This window comes from Dama dama, chromosome 28 (genome assembly GCF_033118175.1).
Source record: "Dama dama isolate Ldn47 chromosome 28, ASM3311817v1, whole genome shotgun sequence".
Lineage (NCBI taxonomy): Eukaryota > Metazoa > Chordata > Mammalia > Artiodactyla > Cervidae > Dama > Dama dama.
In genome coordinates, this window is record NC_083708.1 from 38,268,372 (window position 1) to 38,285,682 (window position 17,311).

Sequence of the window (17,311 nt, forward strand, 5' to 3'; positions counted from 1 at the left end):
ATTAGTGTGTACCCATCCCAGGGATATCTTTTCTGCTAAATCTGCTGAAGAAAGTTACCAATCCTTTGAAGGTTTAACTCAAAAGCTACCTCCAAAATGCCTTCCCTGATCATCTCAGTCAGAAGTCATTTTGCCTTCCCCTAAAATCCAATACTGTGTTTATGCCACATTTAACATGGGTGGCATACTCTCTCCAAGTTACTGATACACATAGCATTTTGTCTTTCCTCATAACCTCCCAAGAGTATGGAATATGCCAAATTCCTTTCTGTTTCTTGCATGGCCCTAATAACATAGTTTGTGCTCAAATGACTTTTACATCACTTTTAAAAATAAATCATTTTAAACATACACCCAAATTAATGAATTAAAGCTAATTCCATAGAATTGGCTGGGTCTGGAAGAGACTGAGGCAAGGCTACAGCAGACGTGGAGAATGAGACAGGGCTGCTCGTGCAGACTCGAGCCTCTCAAGGACACCATGTCACCTAAAGAAGTCACTAAGTCCTCATGGCCAAGCCTCCCAGATAGTTATTTCCATCCTCACTCCCACCCCCACAAAAGGCCTTGATCAACACCTAGGCTGGGCTTAGAGCATGGAGGAAAGGGAACAAGGGCATGCCTCACCTGCCAAGGTGTGTGTCAGGTGAGAATCTAAGGACCAGGATAAGCTCAGGCCTTTCTAGTGTTCCCACCTGTGCTAAGAAAGCTTTAATATTTTCACTGGTAGGTGTCCTCTTGTATTTCCAGATGCCATTTACTGCTTCTAAAGGGCTCAAGAACTGGGAAAATACACTTCCCCAAAAGCAAGGAAATATGACTTCAACTAATTTTTAAAAATACCATTAGCAATTATCAAAGTAGCAAATATTAATAAAAATGAAACCTAACATCGGTAGGGTTTTCAAGAAGTCAGTATACCGCTGGTGCACAGTAAATGGATTCAAATTCTCTAAAAGAAAGTTTGACAATGGGAGGGCATGGCAACTCACTCCAGTACTCTTGCCTGGAGAATACCCATGGACAGAGTCAATGGGGTCACAAAGAGTCAGACACGACTGAGCGACTAAGCAAAACAAACGTTATTATAAAATTGTTCTTGCCCTTTGAACACGTAATCTCACTTTTGGACATATATGCTATGGAAGCAATCTGAAAAAGGGGGAAAGAATTTGTTCAAAGATCTATATGGATATGCCATTTCCATTGCATAACACAGCCTGCACTTCAAACACCCGGCCCTTTAGGCTCAGCTGAGTAATCTAGGGTAGATCAGTATGATAGCCAAATGTCACATTTACTGAAAATATAAAGCAGGTTTCACTATCTGATAAAGAAAAATGTACCTTAAAAGGAATGTCCTCTGAGAAACAGAAAACAAAATACTCACATATAAATCTACAAATCCTTATTTCCAATTCTGAAATTCCAAACCCAAAGTTTTTTGTAATACAGCATCAATACTCACTTGGAAGTAAAACAGGATCTGAATTGACATGAAGCTACTATGGTCTCTGTTTGTCCCAATTACTCCGAACAGTCATACATTTGATGCAAAAACATCTATTAGATTACAGGGTGCTGCCTCAGACTCCCGGAGGGGGAGAGGGGTGTGTTTTGGTTTTTTTTTTTTTTGAGAGGGGTGTTTTTAAAAAAAAAAAAAATGTGTATGAACCTGGTTATTTTTTTTAAATCCAAAAAATTCTGACCCCAAAACACATACGGCCCCAAGAGTTCCAGATAAGGGATTGTGGCTCCGGACTAATGACATCAGTTGTAAATTTAAGGAGTTCAGGTTTGGTATTCCTTGATTTTGTTGAAAAAAGTGTTTGAAAGGAGTGCATTTTCTCAGGAAGATTCCTTATAGTGCTATATCAGAAGTGTATGAAAAGACAAACCATATCCCTCTCCAAATAATTACAAATTCCAACCAATCAAACTGAACTCATCATAATTTCTTTTTGCTTAGATTCAAGAAGATTTCACAACATGTCTGGAAAAGGGTCAGTCTTCTGTTCTACTGAGCATCACTTACAGACACAAGTTTGTTGAATGAAATGATAAACACATATTTTATAAAGAACACTGAGCTAAAATTTAAGTCATTTAAAAGCATTACTTTAAAGCTTTTAGTTTAAATAATCATTTAATAGGTAACCATTTTTTCCAAGTTTTTTTTTTTTTTTTTTTCTGAAGGCAACACATGTGTCTTTGAGACTTTTTTTCTGGTGGCCAGCAACAAAATGTGGGGAAATGCTCTATTTGCCTTTGCCCCCATATAAGCAGCCTGTGTACCAGATGTACATAAGAACCACCAAACAAGAGGATTTTAGATTAGTAATTATATAATATTCTGGATACAATTATGCATATAAACACAAACATTCATCTATTATATCTTCTGACCCTCCGAGTCCCTCTACACCCCCCCAAAAAAAAGAGATACATTAGTAAGAAATCCATGTGCCATGTCTATGTGGGGCTCAGGTGTGATTAGCACTAATCACATAATCTAGCTCTTAGCAACTGTCCATCTGACATTAAATATCTCCATTTTGATCCAAAACAAAACGTGGTAAAATAATGTTGTTGTTTAGTCGCTCAGTCGTATCTGACTCCTTGCGACCCCACGGACTGTAGCCCGCCAGGCTCCTCTGTCCATGGGATTTTCCAGACAAGAATACTGGAATGGATTCCCATTTCCTTGATGTGATTTAAAATCAGTTCTCTTGGACTTATCTGGTGGTCCAATAGTTAAGACTCTGAGCTTCCAATGCAGGGGGCATGGGTTTGATACCTGGTCAGGGAACGAAGATACCCCAGACTGCAGGGCGTAACCAAAAAAAAAAAAAACACCTTTCCTCCTAATCTGTTCATATACAATTAACAAAAGATTTTCATTATAAAAATAAAATCAGTTCCTTGGAGGAATCAACCTGCCTGACTTCAGGCTCTACTACAAAACCATAGTCATCAAGACAGTATGGTACTGGCACAAAGACAGAAATATAGATCAATGGAACAGAATAGAAAGCCCAGAGATAAATCCACGAACCTATGGACACCTTATCTTTGACAAAGGAGGCAAGGATATACAATGGAAAAAAGACAACCTCTTTAACAAGTGGTGCTGGGAAAAATGGTCAACCACTTGTAAAAGAATGAAACTAGAACACTTTCTAACACCATACACAAAAATAAACTCAAAATGGATTAAAGATCTAAATATAAGACCAGAAACTACAAAACTCCTAGAGGAAAACATAGGCAAAACACTCTCTGACATAAATCACAGCACCCTCCTCCCAGAATATTGGAAATAAAAGCAAAAATAAACAAATGGGACCTAATTAAACTAAAAAGCTTTTGCACAACAAAGGAAACTATAAGCAAGGTGAAAACACAGCACTGTTTATAACAGCCAGGACATGGAAGCAACCTAGGTGCCCGTCAGCAGACGAATGGATAAGAAAGCTATGGTACATATACACAATGGAATATTACTCAGCCATTAAAAATAATATATTTGAATCAGTTCTAATGAGATGGATAAAACTGGAGCCCATTATACAGAGTGAACTAAGCCAGAAAGATAAACACCAATACAGTATACTAACACATATATATGGAATTTAGGAAGATGGTAACAATAACCCTATATGCAAGACAGAAAAAGAGACACACATGTATTGAACAGACTTTTGGACTCTGTGGGAGAAGGCGAGGGTGGGATGATCTGAGAGAACAGCATCGAAACATGTATATTATCAAGTGTGAAACAGATCGACAGTCCAGGTTGGATGCATGAGACAAGTGCTCGGGGCTGGTACACTTGGGATGACCCAGACAGATGAGATAGAGAGGGAGGTGGGAGGGGGGTTCAGGATGGGGACACATGTAAATCCATGGCTGATTCATGTCAATGTATGGCAAAAACCACTACAATATTGTAAAGTAATTAGCCTACAACTAATAAAAATAAATGAAAAAAAATCAGTTCCATTTATCAGTTCTAGACTATTTCAAAATTAACATTTTTCTCTTGAGAAGAAAGAGACAAAACCTAACAATTACAATGAAAACTCCATATATTTATCATTTATTCCTATAAAACCACTTAATCTTAGGGCAAGTTTACTATTACAGTCATTAAAGTTAATATTCCAATGCTAATAGTTATTTTTAATATTAATATTTTTACTATTATAAAAGCAACACTTGTTCAACAAAGCAAAACTAAAAGCTACAGATAAAACAGAAAGAAACCTAGAAGCCTGGCAGCAGGAGATAACTTCGGAGTTGGGGAATTGCTGCCAAAGTTAAAGTATTACACTACTATAGAACAACAATGGCAACTTTCTGCCCCCATCTGCGCTAAAACATCAATTAACTTTGTGGAATGCCGTTGTTTAAACAACCATTGACAAATGTGAATCCTTTGAGATGCTGCCATTTGAAATTGGAACGTAAACTCAAAACTAATAAAAAGGATAATTAAACAAGATGAAAAGGTTTTCACTATTAAAACCAGCACCAGACTAACTCACTTGACTCTGGCATTAATCCCTATCTACCCAGAAAAGTCAATAAATACATCTGTTTAATGAGCAGTGGTTGTCTACTCTCAAACGTATTTCAGAACTGGTTTTTAGATCGAGTCTAAGTTGGTCACAAGACTAACTAAATTTTTTACTTTCTCAACACATGCTGAGCACTGTTGATGCAATTTACTCCTCAGCCAAAAAAAATGGGTAATAGCTGAACCACAGATCAATGCACCTTTCCCTCAGTTTTATACACTAATTTACACTAACCTTTCATTTGGATTTAACTAATGATAGAAAAGCATGCCTTGTAATTCAAAACTCCAGTTACTGATTCTCAAGTTGGGGAGCAAGGCAGACTGGTTCCCCCTTACTAAGAGCAGATCTAAGAGGCACACTTAGTTTCAAAAAGCATATTCACTATTATAACTTTGTCTTTAAAAACAAACAGACAAACAAAAAAGAATCCTAGGGAATTCCCTGGCAGTCCAGTGGTTAGGACTGGGCGCTTTCCCAGAGCTGGCCCAGGAACTAAGATCCTGCATGCCTCGAGGTGCAACTCAAAAAAAAAAGAATCCTAATTATAATAATGCCAGTAAAAGTAATGTGACAAAATCTTAGCCGGTGGAAAAACACAGAGCATGGCTTTATCTTCTGGGTATTAGAGAATCTCAAAAGGTAAAATACCCTTGGAGGTGTGTATCAAAATTTTCAAGGGCTATTAGAAGACTTTTACATTTGGGAACAAAAGGGTTAGAAACACTGCTTTAGTCTACATACATTATTCCAAATATTTATTTCATCTGTTTCCCCATAATTAAAAATTAGTGAAATGCAATAGCCAAGAAATGGAAACAATCTATCAATAAATATCCCTGACAGATAAATGGATAATGGAGATGTGGTACATAAATATAATGGAGTACTACTCAACCATTAAGAAGAATGAAATAATGCCGTTTGCAGCAACATGGACACAATCAGAGACTATCATACTAAGCAACATAAGTCGGAATGAGAAAGACAAATGCCATGTGATATCACTCACATGTGGCATCTAAAATATGACACAAATGAGCCCATCTATGCTGAAGCTCCGATACTGTGGCCACCTGATATGAAGAGCTGACTCATTAGAAAAGACCCTGATGCTAGGAAAGATTGAAGGCAGGAGAAGGGGACGATAGATGATGAGACGGCTGATGGCATCACCAACTCAACGGACCTGAGTTTGAGCAGACTCCAGCAGACGGTGAAGGACAGGGAGATCTGGCGTGCTGCAGTCCATGGGGTTGCAAAGAGTCGGACACGACTAAATGACTAAACAACAACGATATGAAACAGAGACACGGACAGAAAGAATAGACTGGTGGTTGCCAAGGGGGAGGGGGCTGAAGGAGGGGTGGAGTGAAAGGCTGATGTGAGCAGATGTAAGCTTTTATATACAGAATGAAAAAACAGCAAAGTCCTATACAACACAGCAAACGATATTCAATACCCTATGAGAAACCACAATGAAAAAGAATACTTTATATAAATATATAATGGAATCACTGGGTTACACAGCAGTAATTAACACAACATTGTAAATCAACTATACTTCAATTTTTTTTTTTTAATTAGTGAAATGAAAAAAAGACTTCCGAATAAGGCAAGCCACCTCCTCAGGTCCCTAGCTCTAGTTCCTACGTGTAATGTGGGATGTAGGCATTTTGCTGCTAATGAAGATGGCTTAGCTAAGAAGGTTGCTCGCACACATGTGGTACAGAGATGACTAACAGCACTGCTGTCCTCCATTAACCCAGTCCTGGGCGGTGCTGCTGCACAGTTCCCAGGAGGGCTGGAGTTGCTCCTTCTAAAACACTGCCAATAAAAACACCCACAGTTCCTGCCTGGGTGGCAACCGGCTAGGTGGGTGCTCAGAGCTGGGGTGAGCCGATTGTTGAGCAGGGTCTGGGGTTTAGCTTGCTTTCGTTAAGGTTTATTTGTTTCACTTCAAAATGAGACCAGATCTCTAGCTGGGTTATGATAATTCTAAATGGGATGGATTGGACAACTTCACAGGATTTCTGGTAGCCTGGATAGGAAACACTATACAGGTTCTAGAGAACATTTAGGTAAATACACAGAAAATAGTTTCAAGGGGATAAAAGGCCAGGATTCCACAACTCGAGACAACTTTAACAGAAGGACACATTTTTGTCCAGCTAAAAAGATGCTCTTAAATTCAACTTAATGAATGTAAATACTGATATCATGTGGCCCAACCTTAAACTGTGCAAGTTGTGACTTTATTATCTATAAATGAGGTAACAACAGACTACAAGGCTACTCTAAAAAATAAAATCAAGTAATGTATATGAAAACCCTTCCTTTATGGTAAAGGACTACACAAATTATCACTTGAACAAATATGGGTTATTTTAAACAGAATACTAGATTAGGATGGGTTGGAATTAGGTTCTCTGTCTTCCACTCTAAGCTGAATTCATAATTCACGTGAATTCATGCTACCCCAAAAACATTCCATGTGCATCAAAAACAAAACAATAGTTGCAAAAAAGCATTTTTTATCCCACAGCTGTGATCAAAGAAATAAAACAGCCAAGCCATTTCATCAAAACCTTATAAGGACCAACAACCACACGAAAGAGAGGAAGTGGCACACACAGAGGCAAAGAAGCAAGACAGATGGGGAAAATGCAAGACCTCCTCCGTCTAGACGGGAGTATAAAACCCAAGAAGGGAGTGTCTTCCCTGGTGGTCCAGTGGTTAGGACTCAGTGCTCCCATTGCAGGGGGTCTGGAACCGATCCCTGGTCGGGGAACTAAGATCCCACAAGCTAGGCAAGAAGGGAGAGCAGTGAGAAGCAAGGCTACAGGGTCAGGCAAGGGCCAGTGCTCAAACGATTCTGGTTTTCCCAGGATTAATGGGTATCACTGATGGCTTTTAAACAGAAAAATGATACAGTCTAATATTCTAGAAAAATCACTCATGTGTCTAAACTGAGGTCCAGTAGACCCATTAATGGGTTATGACAGTAATTAAGGCCAAAAGTAATGAAGGCACAAATTAATGCACGGCACTAAAGGATAAGATGGGGATTGACTTATGAGGCATTAAGGAGGTAAACACAAAAGGACCCTGTCTGATTTCACAAAATAGGAAAGAGAAGAAATAAGAAATTAAGATGGAGTCCAGGTGTTTGACGTGAGCAACCAGAGGTGTTATACACTAAGGGAATTCAGAAGCAAGGCTACATCTACCCACAGGTGACCTGTTATTTTTGATGGACGTGAAAACACTATGTGGGGTGGCTAAAAAATGAGTTCATTTGAGTATGATATACTTGGGGCTTCCTGGTGGCTCAGTGGTAAAGAATCCACCTGCCAAGGCAAGAGACCTGGGGTCCAATCCCTGGGTCAGGAAGATCCCTTGGAGAAGGAAATGGCAACTCACTCCCGTAATTCTTGCCTGGGAAATCCCATGGACAGAGAGCCTGGCAGGCTGCAGTCCATGGGGTTGCAAAAGAGTTGGTCACAACTTAACAACTAAACAACAATATTCCTGTGCATCCAAATGGAATTTTCCAGAAATAGGTAACATGGGTCTTGAACACAAAGAAATTTGGAAATAACAACCCCAAGATAGTGGTTTGAGCCACAGGGCATACAAGACACCCAGGGAAGGCAGGGAAAGTGAAGCGGGTAGATGGCCTTGGACTGTCTCAAGGAACTGCAACATGGATTCAATAAGAACCATATAAAATGATATAACAAATCACATCAAGAATACAGCATACAATTCCTTATAAAAGACACCTCAAAATCTCTCCTGAAATAATCCCTACACTATTTCTAGTTGAGTTGGTTCTTTTGGCAGTTAATTCTACTGATAAAAATCCCATGATAAAACACCACAGGAATACTCATATTGTTGTACTTCAGCAGAATTCACTACACACTATTTACACTTTTCATGTTTTACACTTTTATGCTAAGGGCTTTATTTTGGTGGAAAAACCTGTCTGCATAACCAACCATTTCTGTGTTATAGGAAAGTTTCTAAATTCAGAAACATTCTGGAAATGGAGTATGAAATGCTCATACCATGCTCATTTCTTTCCAAAATTCTTAACTATTTTTGTGGTCTAACAACTTATTTTAACAGGCAGTTTAGATTAATTCATGGAATATAAAGTTAAATGTTTTAAGATGGAAAAGAATGAAGCAAATTCAAGCCTCATAACATCTGCCATAAGAGAGTTTTCTTGGCTTTTCAACCTCTCTTTGAATGCAATTAAGAGTCAGGCATTTTCCTTACAGTGAAAGATGTGTACAGTATGGAACCATGAATCAGATCATTTGTTCACTGTAACCATCTTAACAAAGCACCACTACTAAAAAACTTTCCTATAACACAGAAATGGTTAGTTATGCAGACAGGTTTTTCCACCAAAAACAAAGTCCTTAGCATAAAAACCAGACATAGAAATTCAGTTCTGAACTATAGCCAAAACCTCCTATAAGTTCAGGTATAGCACACAACTGCAGTATGTATTTAAATATCAGCATAATATCAGTATGTAAATGCAAAAACTTAAAAAAAAAAAAGAAACCTTTAAGAAAAACTCACTGACTTAAAAATTTCAGAAGTGCCAGTAAGAGTATGTTGAGGACTTCCCTGGTGGCACAGTGGATAAAAATCTGCCTGCCAATGTGCAGGGCACGCGGGTGTGATCCCTGGTCCAGGAAGATTCCACATGCTGCAACTACTGAAGCCCGTGAGCCCTAGGGCCTGCGCTCCGCAGCAAGACAAGCCACCACAAGGAGAAGACCTCGTACCACAGCAAAGAGTAGCCCCCGCCTGCCACAACTAGAAAAGCCTGCACCAAAGCCACGCCAAAACCACAGAGACCCAGGGCAGTCAAAAACAAATAAATGAATAAAGACAAAAAAAAAAAAAAAAGACTATGTTGAGAGGTGTTGCAAGATGCATCCATCCCTCAATGCTACTAAAAATCCTACTTTGTGATTACGACTATCTAAAGAGCAATCTCCTTCCATACGGGGAAGGTAGAGTTGTATTAAAGATGATTACCAAAGACCTTTTTGATAGCCCATTTTCCTTTAAAACTACTGAATTTTTTTAATACCTTGATTTGTACTTGGAATATTCAAAAGAAGACGATAATGTGCAGCGTTTCCCAAACTTATTTAACCACAGGCCTCTATGTTAAAGAACGGCTATTAAAGAACACATTCTCGGAATTACTGCAAATAGTAGGGGTCTTCTTGATTCAGCCTCTGGAGCAGAGTGACATAATTTCTTCAAAAGAATATCATTAGTGACCTTAAATACTGATTCTGAAAACAAATCTGTTTTAAACAGATGTTTTTAAATATGAACATACCACTAAAGTATTTTTTCTTTTTCCAAGAAGAAAGCAGGTAAGTAAACTAGACTAATACCCTAGTAAGATCCCAGAGAGTGTCCACAGCACTAAAAGAACCCTAGAATCTTTTTCAGTTTCATGAAAAAACTAAAAATAGGTTTTCCAATAATTATAATTTCTAAATTGTAAGTTGTAATTTCTAAGGGAAAACAATGTTCCAGTTAACTGTAGTTATCTGTTTCAGTTTTCCCAAAAGTGTCTGATTCCCACCCACCTGGGCAAGAAGCAGGCACATATGAACAGATTAAAAACTTAGTTGAAGAGAGAGAACTCAAGCTCAGCTTGCTCCCTCCGATGGACCTTTCTAACACAGCAGTAAGTGCAAGGCATATCTCTGAGGGCCATGTCATCAGCAGCCAGGATAACGTAATGGGGCTATGATGCACCCCACCGGAGTTCAGCTTTCTTCCCCTTTCCAAAGTCTTAATTTCACTGCCACAGGGAAAAAGACCATCAAATGTTTTTCCCAGCCTCCTCCATTCGTGGGAATTTCCTTAGACTTTCAGCCTCTTAATCTCCCTAAGCCTGTGTCCTGGTATATTGCAAAGAGAAATACTCTATTTACTTTTGTATCCCACAGCAGATCAAAAGCTCCTTGGGGACACCTGACCTTGTCTCTCTCAATTACCTCCTTCTATGCCCAGCACACAGCGTGTCAAATACTGGGTAAACATTTGTAGAATGAATGAGGAGTAATATTAAGATGTGTAAACTCACTTATATCTTAGTACGAATGAATTTATCCATGTCTGTTCCTGAGAAATTGTGGGAGGATCATCAGTGGCGCAGAAAGAGATAAGAGAGCCTTGAAGAGCAGAAGTAAAGCCTGAGGAAGTCTCCCCTTCACTTAACATCTGGAAATACTGTCTTGCTGTGGATCAGTCTAAAGGAGTCTGGTTCTTCACAGGAAACTCCAGACTCTGGCTTGAACACCGTAACAAATTATCTTGCTTTCCCATGAATATCTCCCTATCCTTCAAAAATCTTTTTTTTTTTTTTAAATTTTGGCCGCACCCCTCAACTTGCAGGATCTCAGTTCCCCAACCAGGGATTGAACCTGAAGCCACTGCAGTGAAAGCACTGAATCCTAATCACTAGATCACCAGGGAACTCCCAAAAATCTATTTCAATGAGACATTAACAACTGGCAATTGCTTACTGACAGACAAGTGAGATCAAGAAACAGGGATCCTGATCTTTCAGACTTCTTTTCTAACTCCAGAATTCCTATATAGTTATCAATTTCTAAAACTTGAATTAATCAAACATAAAGAACGACACATTACCAGAATGTTATCCAACCCATGTAATATGATCAGTCATTAAAAACCTAGCTTCTGGAGTCAGATAAACCTGAGGTTGAACCCTGGGCTCCACTGCTTACTTAATGTCCATAAGCCTGACTTTCCACATCAGAAAAGGAAGATTAAATAAAGCCTATCTCATGCAGTCACACTAAGGTTTAAAATAGGAAAGCATGGAACGTGCTTAGCACTGGGCCTGGCACATGGGAGGTTCTCAAGCAATACGAACCATTGTTTGGAAACCGAGGTTCCCATTCCACCACCACCTCCCTGGGCACCCTTGAGCTTTTAACTATGAAGCAGCTAATGAGCACGTGGAGACAGAATGAACTGACCTCTTAATGCCGGAATTATCAATCATGAACAAGGTAATAGAAAATGAACCAAAACTTTGAAAAATTAAGTCTTAAATAATTCCAGATTATGTTTTACATTGTACCTGAAGCTAGCATACATTTGATCACAGAAGACTCAGCATTAGAATATCAAAACAAAAAACCTGAAGAGCCAAACTTCAAAGCAAGCATTCTCAAACCCTTCAGTACCTGTTTTTGATACAGACTTTACATGAAACACCTGTACGTATGTGTGTGAGAGAGAGCGCATGAGCAGAGGGAGATGGACATGGACACGGGGAAGAAGAGGAGGGAGGAAGGAAGCAAAAGAGACACTAAATGAGGGAAGAGACAGAGAAAAGGAAAAGGGAGGGACAGACAGAAAGTGGGGGGGGGGGAAGAGAGAAAGAAAGAGAAAGGAGGGAGAGCTGGCAGAAGGGAGGGAAAAAAGGAGGGAAAGGCAGAAAGGTGAGGGGCGGGGGGGGGGGGGGGGAGGCAGGAATCTAAACATTAATTGGCTTAAAGGCTATCCAGTCTCCATTTTTTCACCGAAGAGGTGACCTCAGACCTTAAAGTTTATCTGCTGTACATGTTTCACGTATCAACCAACTACAAGTACAGGCCACTTCGCTGGGGTGCTCCACGGGGCCCCTCTGCAGGAATTAGATAAAGAGCACCCAGAGCGCAAGCTGGTTCTCAGTCAGCACTGACCCTGCGCTGTGCCCCTTGGTGCAAGGCTAACCAACCACATGTGGCAGTCAGGCAGACAGAGTCTTCACTATTCAATGTGCACACCTGTGTACCTGTTTGTGGAGTACACACCCACACATACACAAACAAGCCTGAAAAGCCGTCAAGGCTGAGTATATGAAGATATTCATCAAAACTGAAAATGCAGAGTTTCCAAGAAGTTGAAGAGAATGGGTCCCTGTGGCCTCCCTACCCCTCAGCTACCCAGAATTGGACTATCATTGTCACTGGGAATCTTTGGGACCAAAGAGAGAGAGGCTTCGACATCACAAAACTCTGAATTGCTGATGAAGCTATGGTCTCTCCAGCAACTGCTCGCTCGCTTGCTCATTCACTCGCTCGCTCTCAAAAAAAAAAGTTAGAAAGGAGAAAAAAATAAGACATTTCACAAACAATGGATCTACTCACCTGAGTCTGCAAAACCTGTGGTAAACAAATGAGTATTTTGTTTTGGTGTTCTGACTGCAATAAAAGTGTAATCCCAGGCAAGAATATACTAAATTCTGAAAGAACTAGTCTTAAAATGTTGACTCTGAATTCTGCCTGAGTGCACTTTTCTCTCCCAGATGCTGGCTACCCATAGAGAAAATCCACAGTTATTTTTGTTTACTACTGCATATGCATATCTATCCTGCCAAGCAAGTACATGATATTATATTTTGAACACTTCTGTACCTAGCTCTGTCACCTGAAGAACACAAGAGCTTCAAAAGCTCTTTAAGGAACAGAAACTCCAGGTTAAATATGATACCTGATTCACATGTGCAAGGAGACAATGTACAAAAATATGCATGGCAGTATTGTCTATAGTAATTTTGAAAGTAACCTAAATGTTTATTAAAGAATGCAAAAAAAAAAAAAAAAGAAAGAATGCATATAAAGTATAATACCTTCATACAATGGAAAACTAGGCATTAAAATGTAAGGAATTTAAATTACCAGCTTATACTGAGAAGTTATGGGGATAAACTGCAAACACAACACAAAGAAGAAAAGCTGCAGAACAACAGTATAATACTCTTTAATATCAGTCTTTAAAACTCCCAACATTACCTCTCCCTTAGAATTTGCCATAACAGACTAGCATATTTTTTTTGTATGCACACTAAAGAGCTAAGGAAAACACACTCTAAAAATAATTGAAAATTAAAGTTAAAAAAAAAAGGACCATATATGTCGCTGTTGTTTAGTCACTAAGTCATGGTTGCCTCCTGTGGACTGTTAGCCCACCAGGCTTCTCTCTCTGTCCATAGGATTTCCCAGGCAAGAATACTGGAGTGGGTTGCCATTTCCTTCTCCAGCGGATCTTCCCAACCCAGCGATGGAACCCAGGTCTCCTGCATTGGCCTGTGGGTTCTTTACCACTGAGCCACCTGGGAAGCCCTCATTAACCACATAGAGTTGCCCAAATGGCAAGGAGCGAGCATGTTTTACTAATGAAAATCACTTGGCCCTTTAAATAAGATACGTTTCATCACCATTCTGGACTCATTAAAACACTTGATTTCAACAAGCTTCACTTTTCTCGTCTAAAAGGGGTTGATAACGCCTGCCTCGCAGGATGACATAAAATAATGCATGTAAAAGAGTTATACAGAAGGTCTTGGACTTGGTAGATCAGGTAATAATCATTTACAGGAGAAAAAAAATGTTGAGTCTGCACCTTTTTCATCTAATTTGGTATATGATTAAAAATGACAGAGAATACAACAGGAAAGGGCAACCCTTCACCTTCCTCTTCCCGGTCCCTGATCTGGCCGCCTCCTATGCTTTCTATATTTAGCAGAGTGACACCCCCCTTCCCCCACCAAAAAAAAAAAAAAAAAAAAACCCAGCACGAAACCGTGTTTCCTTCAGGGCTCTCTTCAGAACTCCCGAGTCCTTGCAATACAGATCTTTCATCTCGCCAACTCCGCCTCCCCCCAACACACAGAGTCCTCTGCGGCGCCGGGCGCAGAAGAACAAAAACCCAACCGTCACGGTCACGAAAGAGATTGTAAAAATAACGGAGCGGTGTAACTAACTGGCTTTGGAAGGGTCTGTTTGTTTTCAAAAATTAAGAGAAAGTCTACCAGAGACTCAGCCTCTATCCTGCAGAAGGGGAAGAAGGAAGATCTAGGCAAATAAGTTTTGTGACTTGCATCCAAATACAGTCCATACGTCTGGATTCAACACAAAGAGAGGCGCACGGAGGCCCCGGGAGCCGCAGGCTGCTTTTGCAATTGGACAGACCCACCCCTCACACCCTCCACACACAGGGACCCGCAGGGGCGCACCAGGCGGCGCAGAAGCTCGCGCCACACGCGGGATGCATCCCGCGCCCATCCCCCGGGGCTGGCCGCGGCGGGCGCTGTGCCTCACCTGTCTTGAAGACCATCTTGTCATCGTCCTTGGACCCGAAGGTGTTCAGCATGGACATGAAGAGCAACCCGCAGGAGTTCTGGATGCCGAACACCGACCCGTTGCACCACATGGCTGCTAGCATCACCAACCAACCCCAGCCGCCCTCAGGGGGTTCAAGGGGCTCGGCGCCCACCGACCCACCCAGCTCTACTTCCACCTTCTCGGCCGCCGCCGCCTCCGGGCCGTCTAAGGGTCCCGCGCCGGGCAGCGGAGCGGCCCCCGGAGGCGCGGAGCCCAGCGGCTGCGCCTCGCTTGTCCCCCGCGCGGCGGCGGGCTCCTCCTGGGAGGGCACCATGGCCCGGGGCGGCCCCCTCGGGCGCCGGGGAGCGCGAGGGGCGCGAGTTCCCGGCGGGCTCGCGGAGGAGCCGCCGAGTTGGGCTGGCGGGCTAGCGAGGCCGAGGCGAAGGTGGTGGAGCCCCCCGTGGGCGGGCGGCGGGCCCACACTCGAACCTCCGGGTCCACAGCCCCGCACCCGGACTCAGCAGGAGGCCGGACCGCCAGCTCTTAAAGACGCCCCCCCCAGCCCCACCTCCTGGGGGCGTGGTCGGCGGCGGGACCTGCCCCGGAATCTCCTGGTGATTGGGCTTCGGGAGAACGCGGGGGGCCCACCCCCACCCCCCTCCCGCGGCGCGCGACCCAGGTGCCTGCGGCTGGCGATGTCTGCGCGCGCGCCTGCCGCCGGGCCTCCTCTCCAGCGGGGGTCACAGATGTGTAGGTCACTCCGCCAGAAAGTGTTAACGGAAGGGGCACGTCTGCTCCTCGGTGCAGGCTACATTGGGTCATCGGGACCACAGAGTGGGACCTTCTTTAGCCTCAGTCCGCTGACAGCCTCACCACCAAACATTGTCCCTTTGTTTTCTTTTTGTTGTTGTTGTTTTCTGGCGTTCACCTCTAATTACGAATTATAATACATAAGATATGTTATGCCAACTGCTGACTTAAAAGGGGAGTCAGAAAGATCAGAGGCCCTATTTAATTTCTCCTACATTCATATGTGATTTCCTATGAATACTTGGCATATTGAACAGGCTCATTTTGGAAGAGACAGACTGTTATATCAAAGTCTTCCAGTAACAAACGTTTTTGACAGAGAGCTAGAAAACATTACTTTTAAACTACAGCACAGTTGTTTGCACTTGAGACAAAAACTAGCACCTATATTCAACTTCTCTGTCTCCTTAAAGCATGGAGCAACCATGTATGTAAAAGAAATGAAGAGTAGTATAATATTGGGCACAATTCTTAATTTCTCAGTCACTCAAATTCTTAACTTCAAAGTCAAAACATGCAAATTACTTTATGATGGAGTCCATAAATGAGTGTGATTGATCACATTTCTGCCCCTACCAGTTCAAAAACTAGTAGGAAGAAGTCCTGGGATAGAATAGGAGTGTCACATAATAAGCGTTACAATACATATACAACAAGGAGAAGTGGACTGGAGCCATTAAATTATCTTCAAAACATTAGAGAAAAACTTCTACAGCAAACAGCCTTTGAGCTGAGCCCTGAATCATACTAGGAGCTTTCCTGGGCAAAGATAGAGGAAGAGTGTTCTAGGTAGAGAAGATAGCAGAAGCTAAGGGGAAGCAGGGTATGCTTGAGGAGCAGGGAACAAAAAGCAAGCATAATATGTCTTGAGGATGGGATTAGAATGGTAAACTAAAGAATAGTCACACAAGTGCACAAAAATGAATGTACAAAGATGTTATTCCAGCGCTATTGGAAATAAAAAGTGGAAGCAAAAGCATGCATCTGTACTACATAACCACTAAAAGTTTTGATGTTCACCTCTGTTGACTTTGAAAGTTATAACATTTTACTGAGCAAAGAAAGCACATCCACACACAGAAAAAATGTTATGTGTTATAGCACAAAATATAAAATAAATATCCATAATCTATATTGATATAAGTAAATGATTAAGTACATAAGTAAAAGGGGGAATAAATACCTCCATGCCTGATTGTCTTTCACCTTTTTGGAATGATGAATTCTCACTCTTCAAGACTTAACTCTAAAACGAAGTTATAGAGTTATACCTTTATCAGTTCTTCCTCCAGACTTCCATACTTTATTTAAACAGTTTTTACAATCAGCTGCAGAGTGGTTTTCTGTCTCCTTAACTAGAGTAAGAATTTTCAGACAGGTCAGATGATGTCCCATGGAGATTTGAACCATAGCACAACGCACAGTGTAGGGGCACAACAAATAATTGTTGAACCAAATTGAATTGAATTTTTTTTTTAATTAAAGAATCACAAAACACTCAATTGAGCACACCAACTTGGTCCCATATTTTCAGGTGGAATATTTTCAATATTTTTTAAACAACATGAATTTGTTTTCCAGTTGTAAAAGTGATACAGGCTGGCTTTAGCAGTTACCATAAAAAATAATAAAATTTTTAAAATGTATTATTGCACCACTCAAATAACCTCTTTAACATTTAATAGTTTTTATTTATTTATGTATTTATTGAAGATAGAGCATCCATTTTGTAACTACCATTATCACATA

General features: G+C 41.1%; 1 protein-coding gene across 1 annotated transcript in view; it reads right to left on the reverse strand.

Annotated features, from left to right (window-relative positions):
* SLC16A10 (solute carrier family 16 member 10) overlaps nucleotides 1-15,086 on the reverse strand; it is a 115,980-nt gene extending 100,894 nt beyond the window's left edge. The window contains exon 1 of the mRNA XM_061131469.1: nucleotides 14,750-15,086. Within this exon, the coding sequence (XP_060987452.1) occupies nucleotides 14,750-15,086 (337 nt within the window). The remainder of the gene's footprint in view (nucleotides 1-14,749) is intronic.
* Between the last annotated feature and the right edge of the window lie 2,225 nt (nucleotides 15,087-17,311).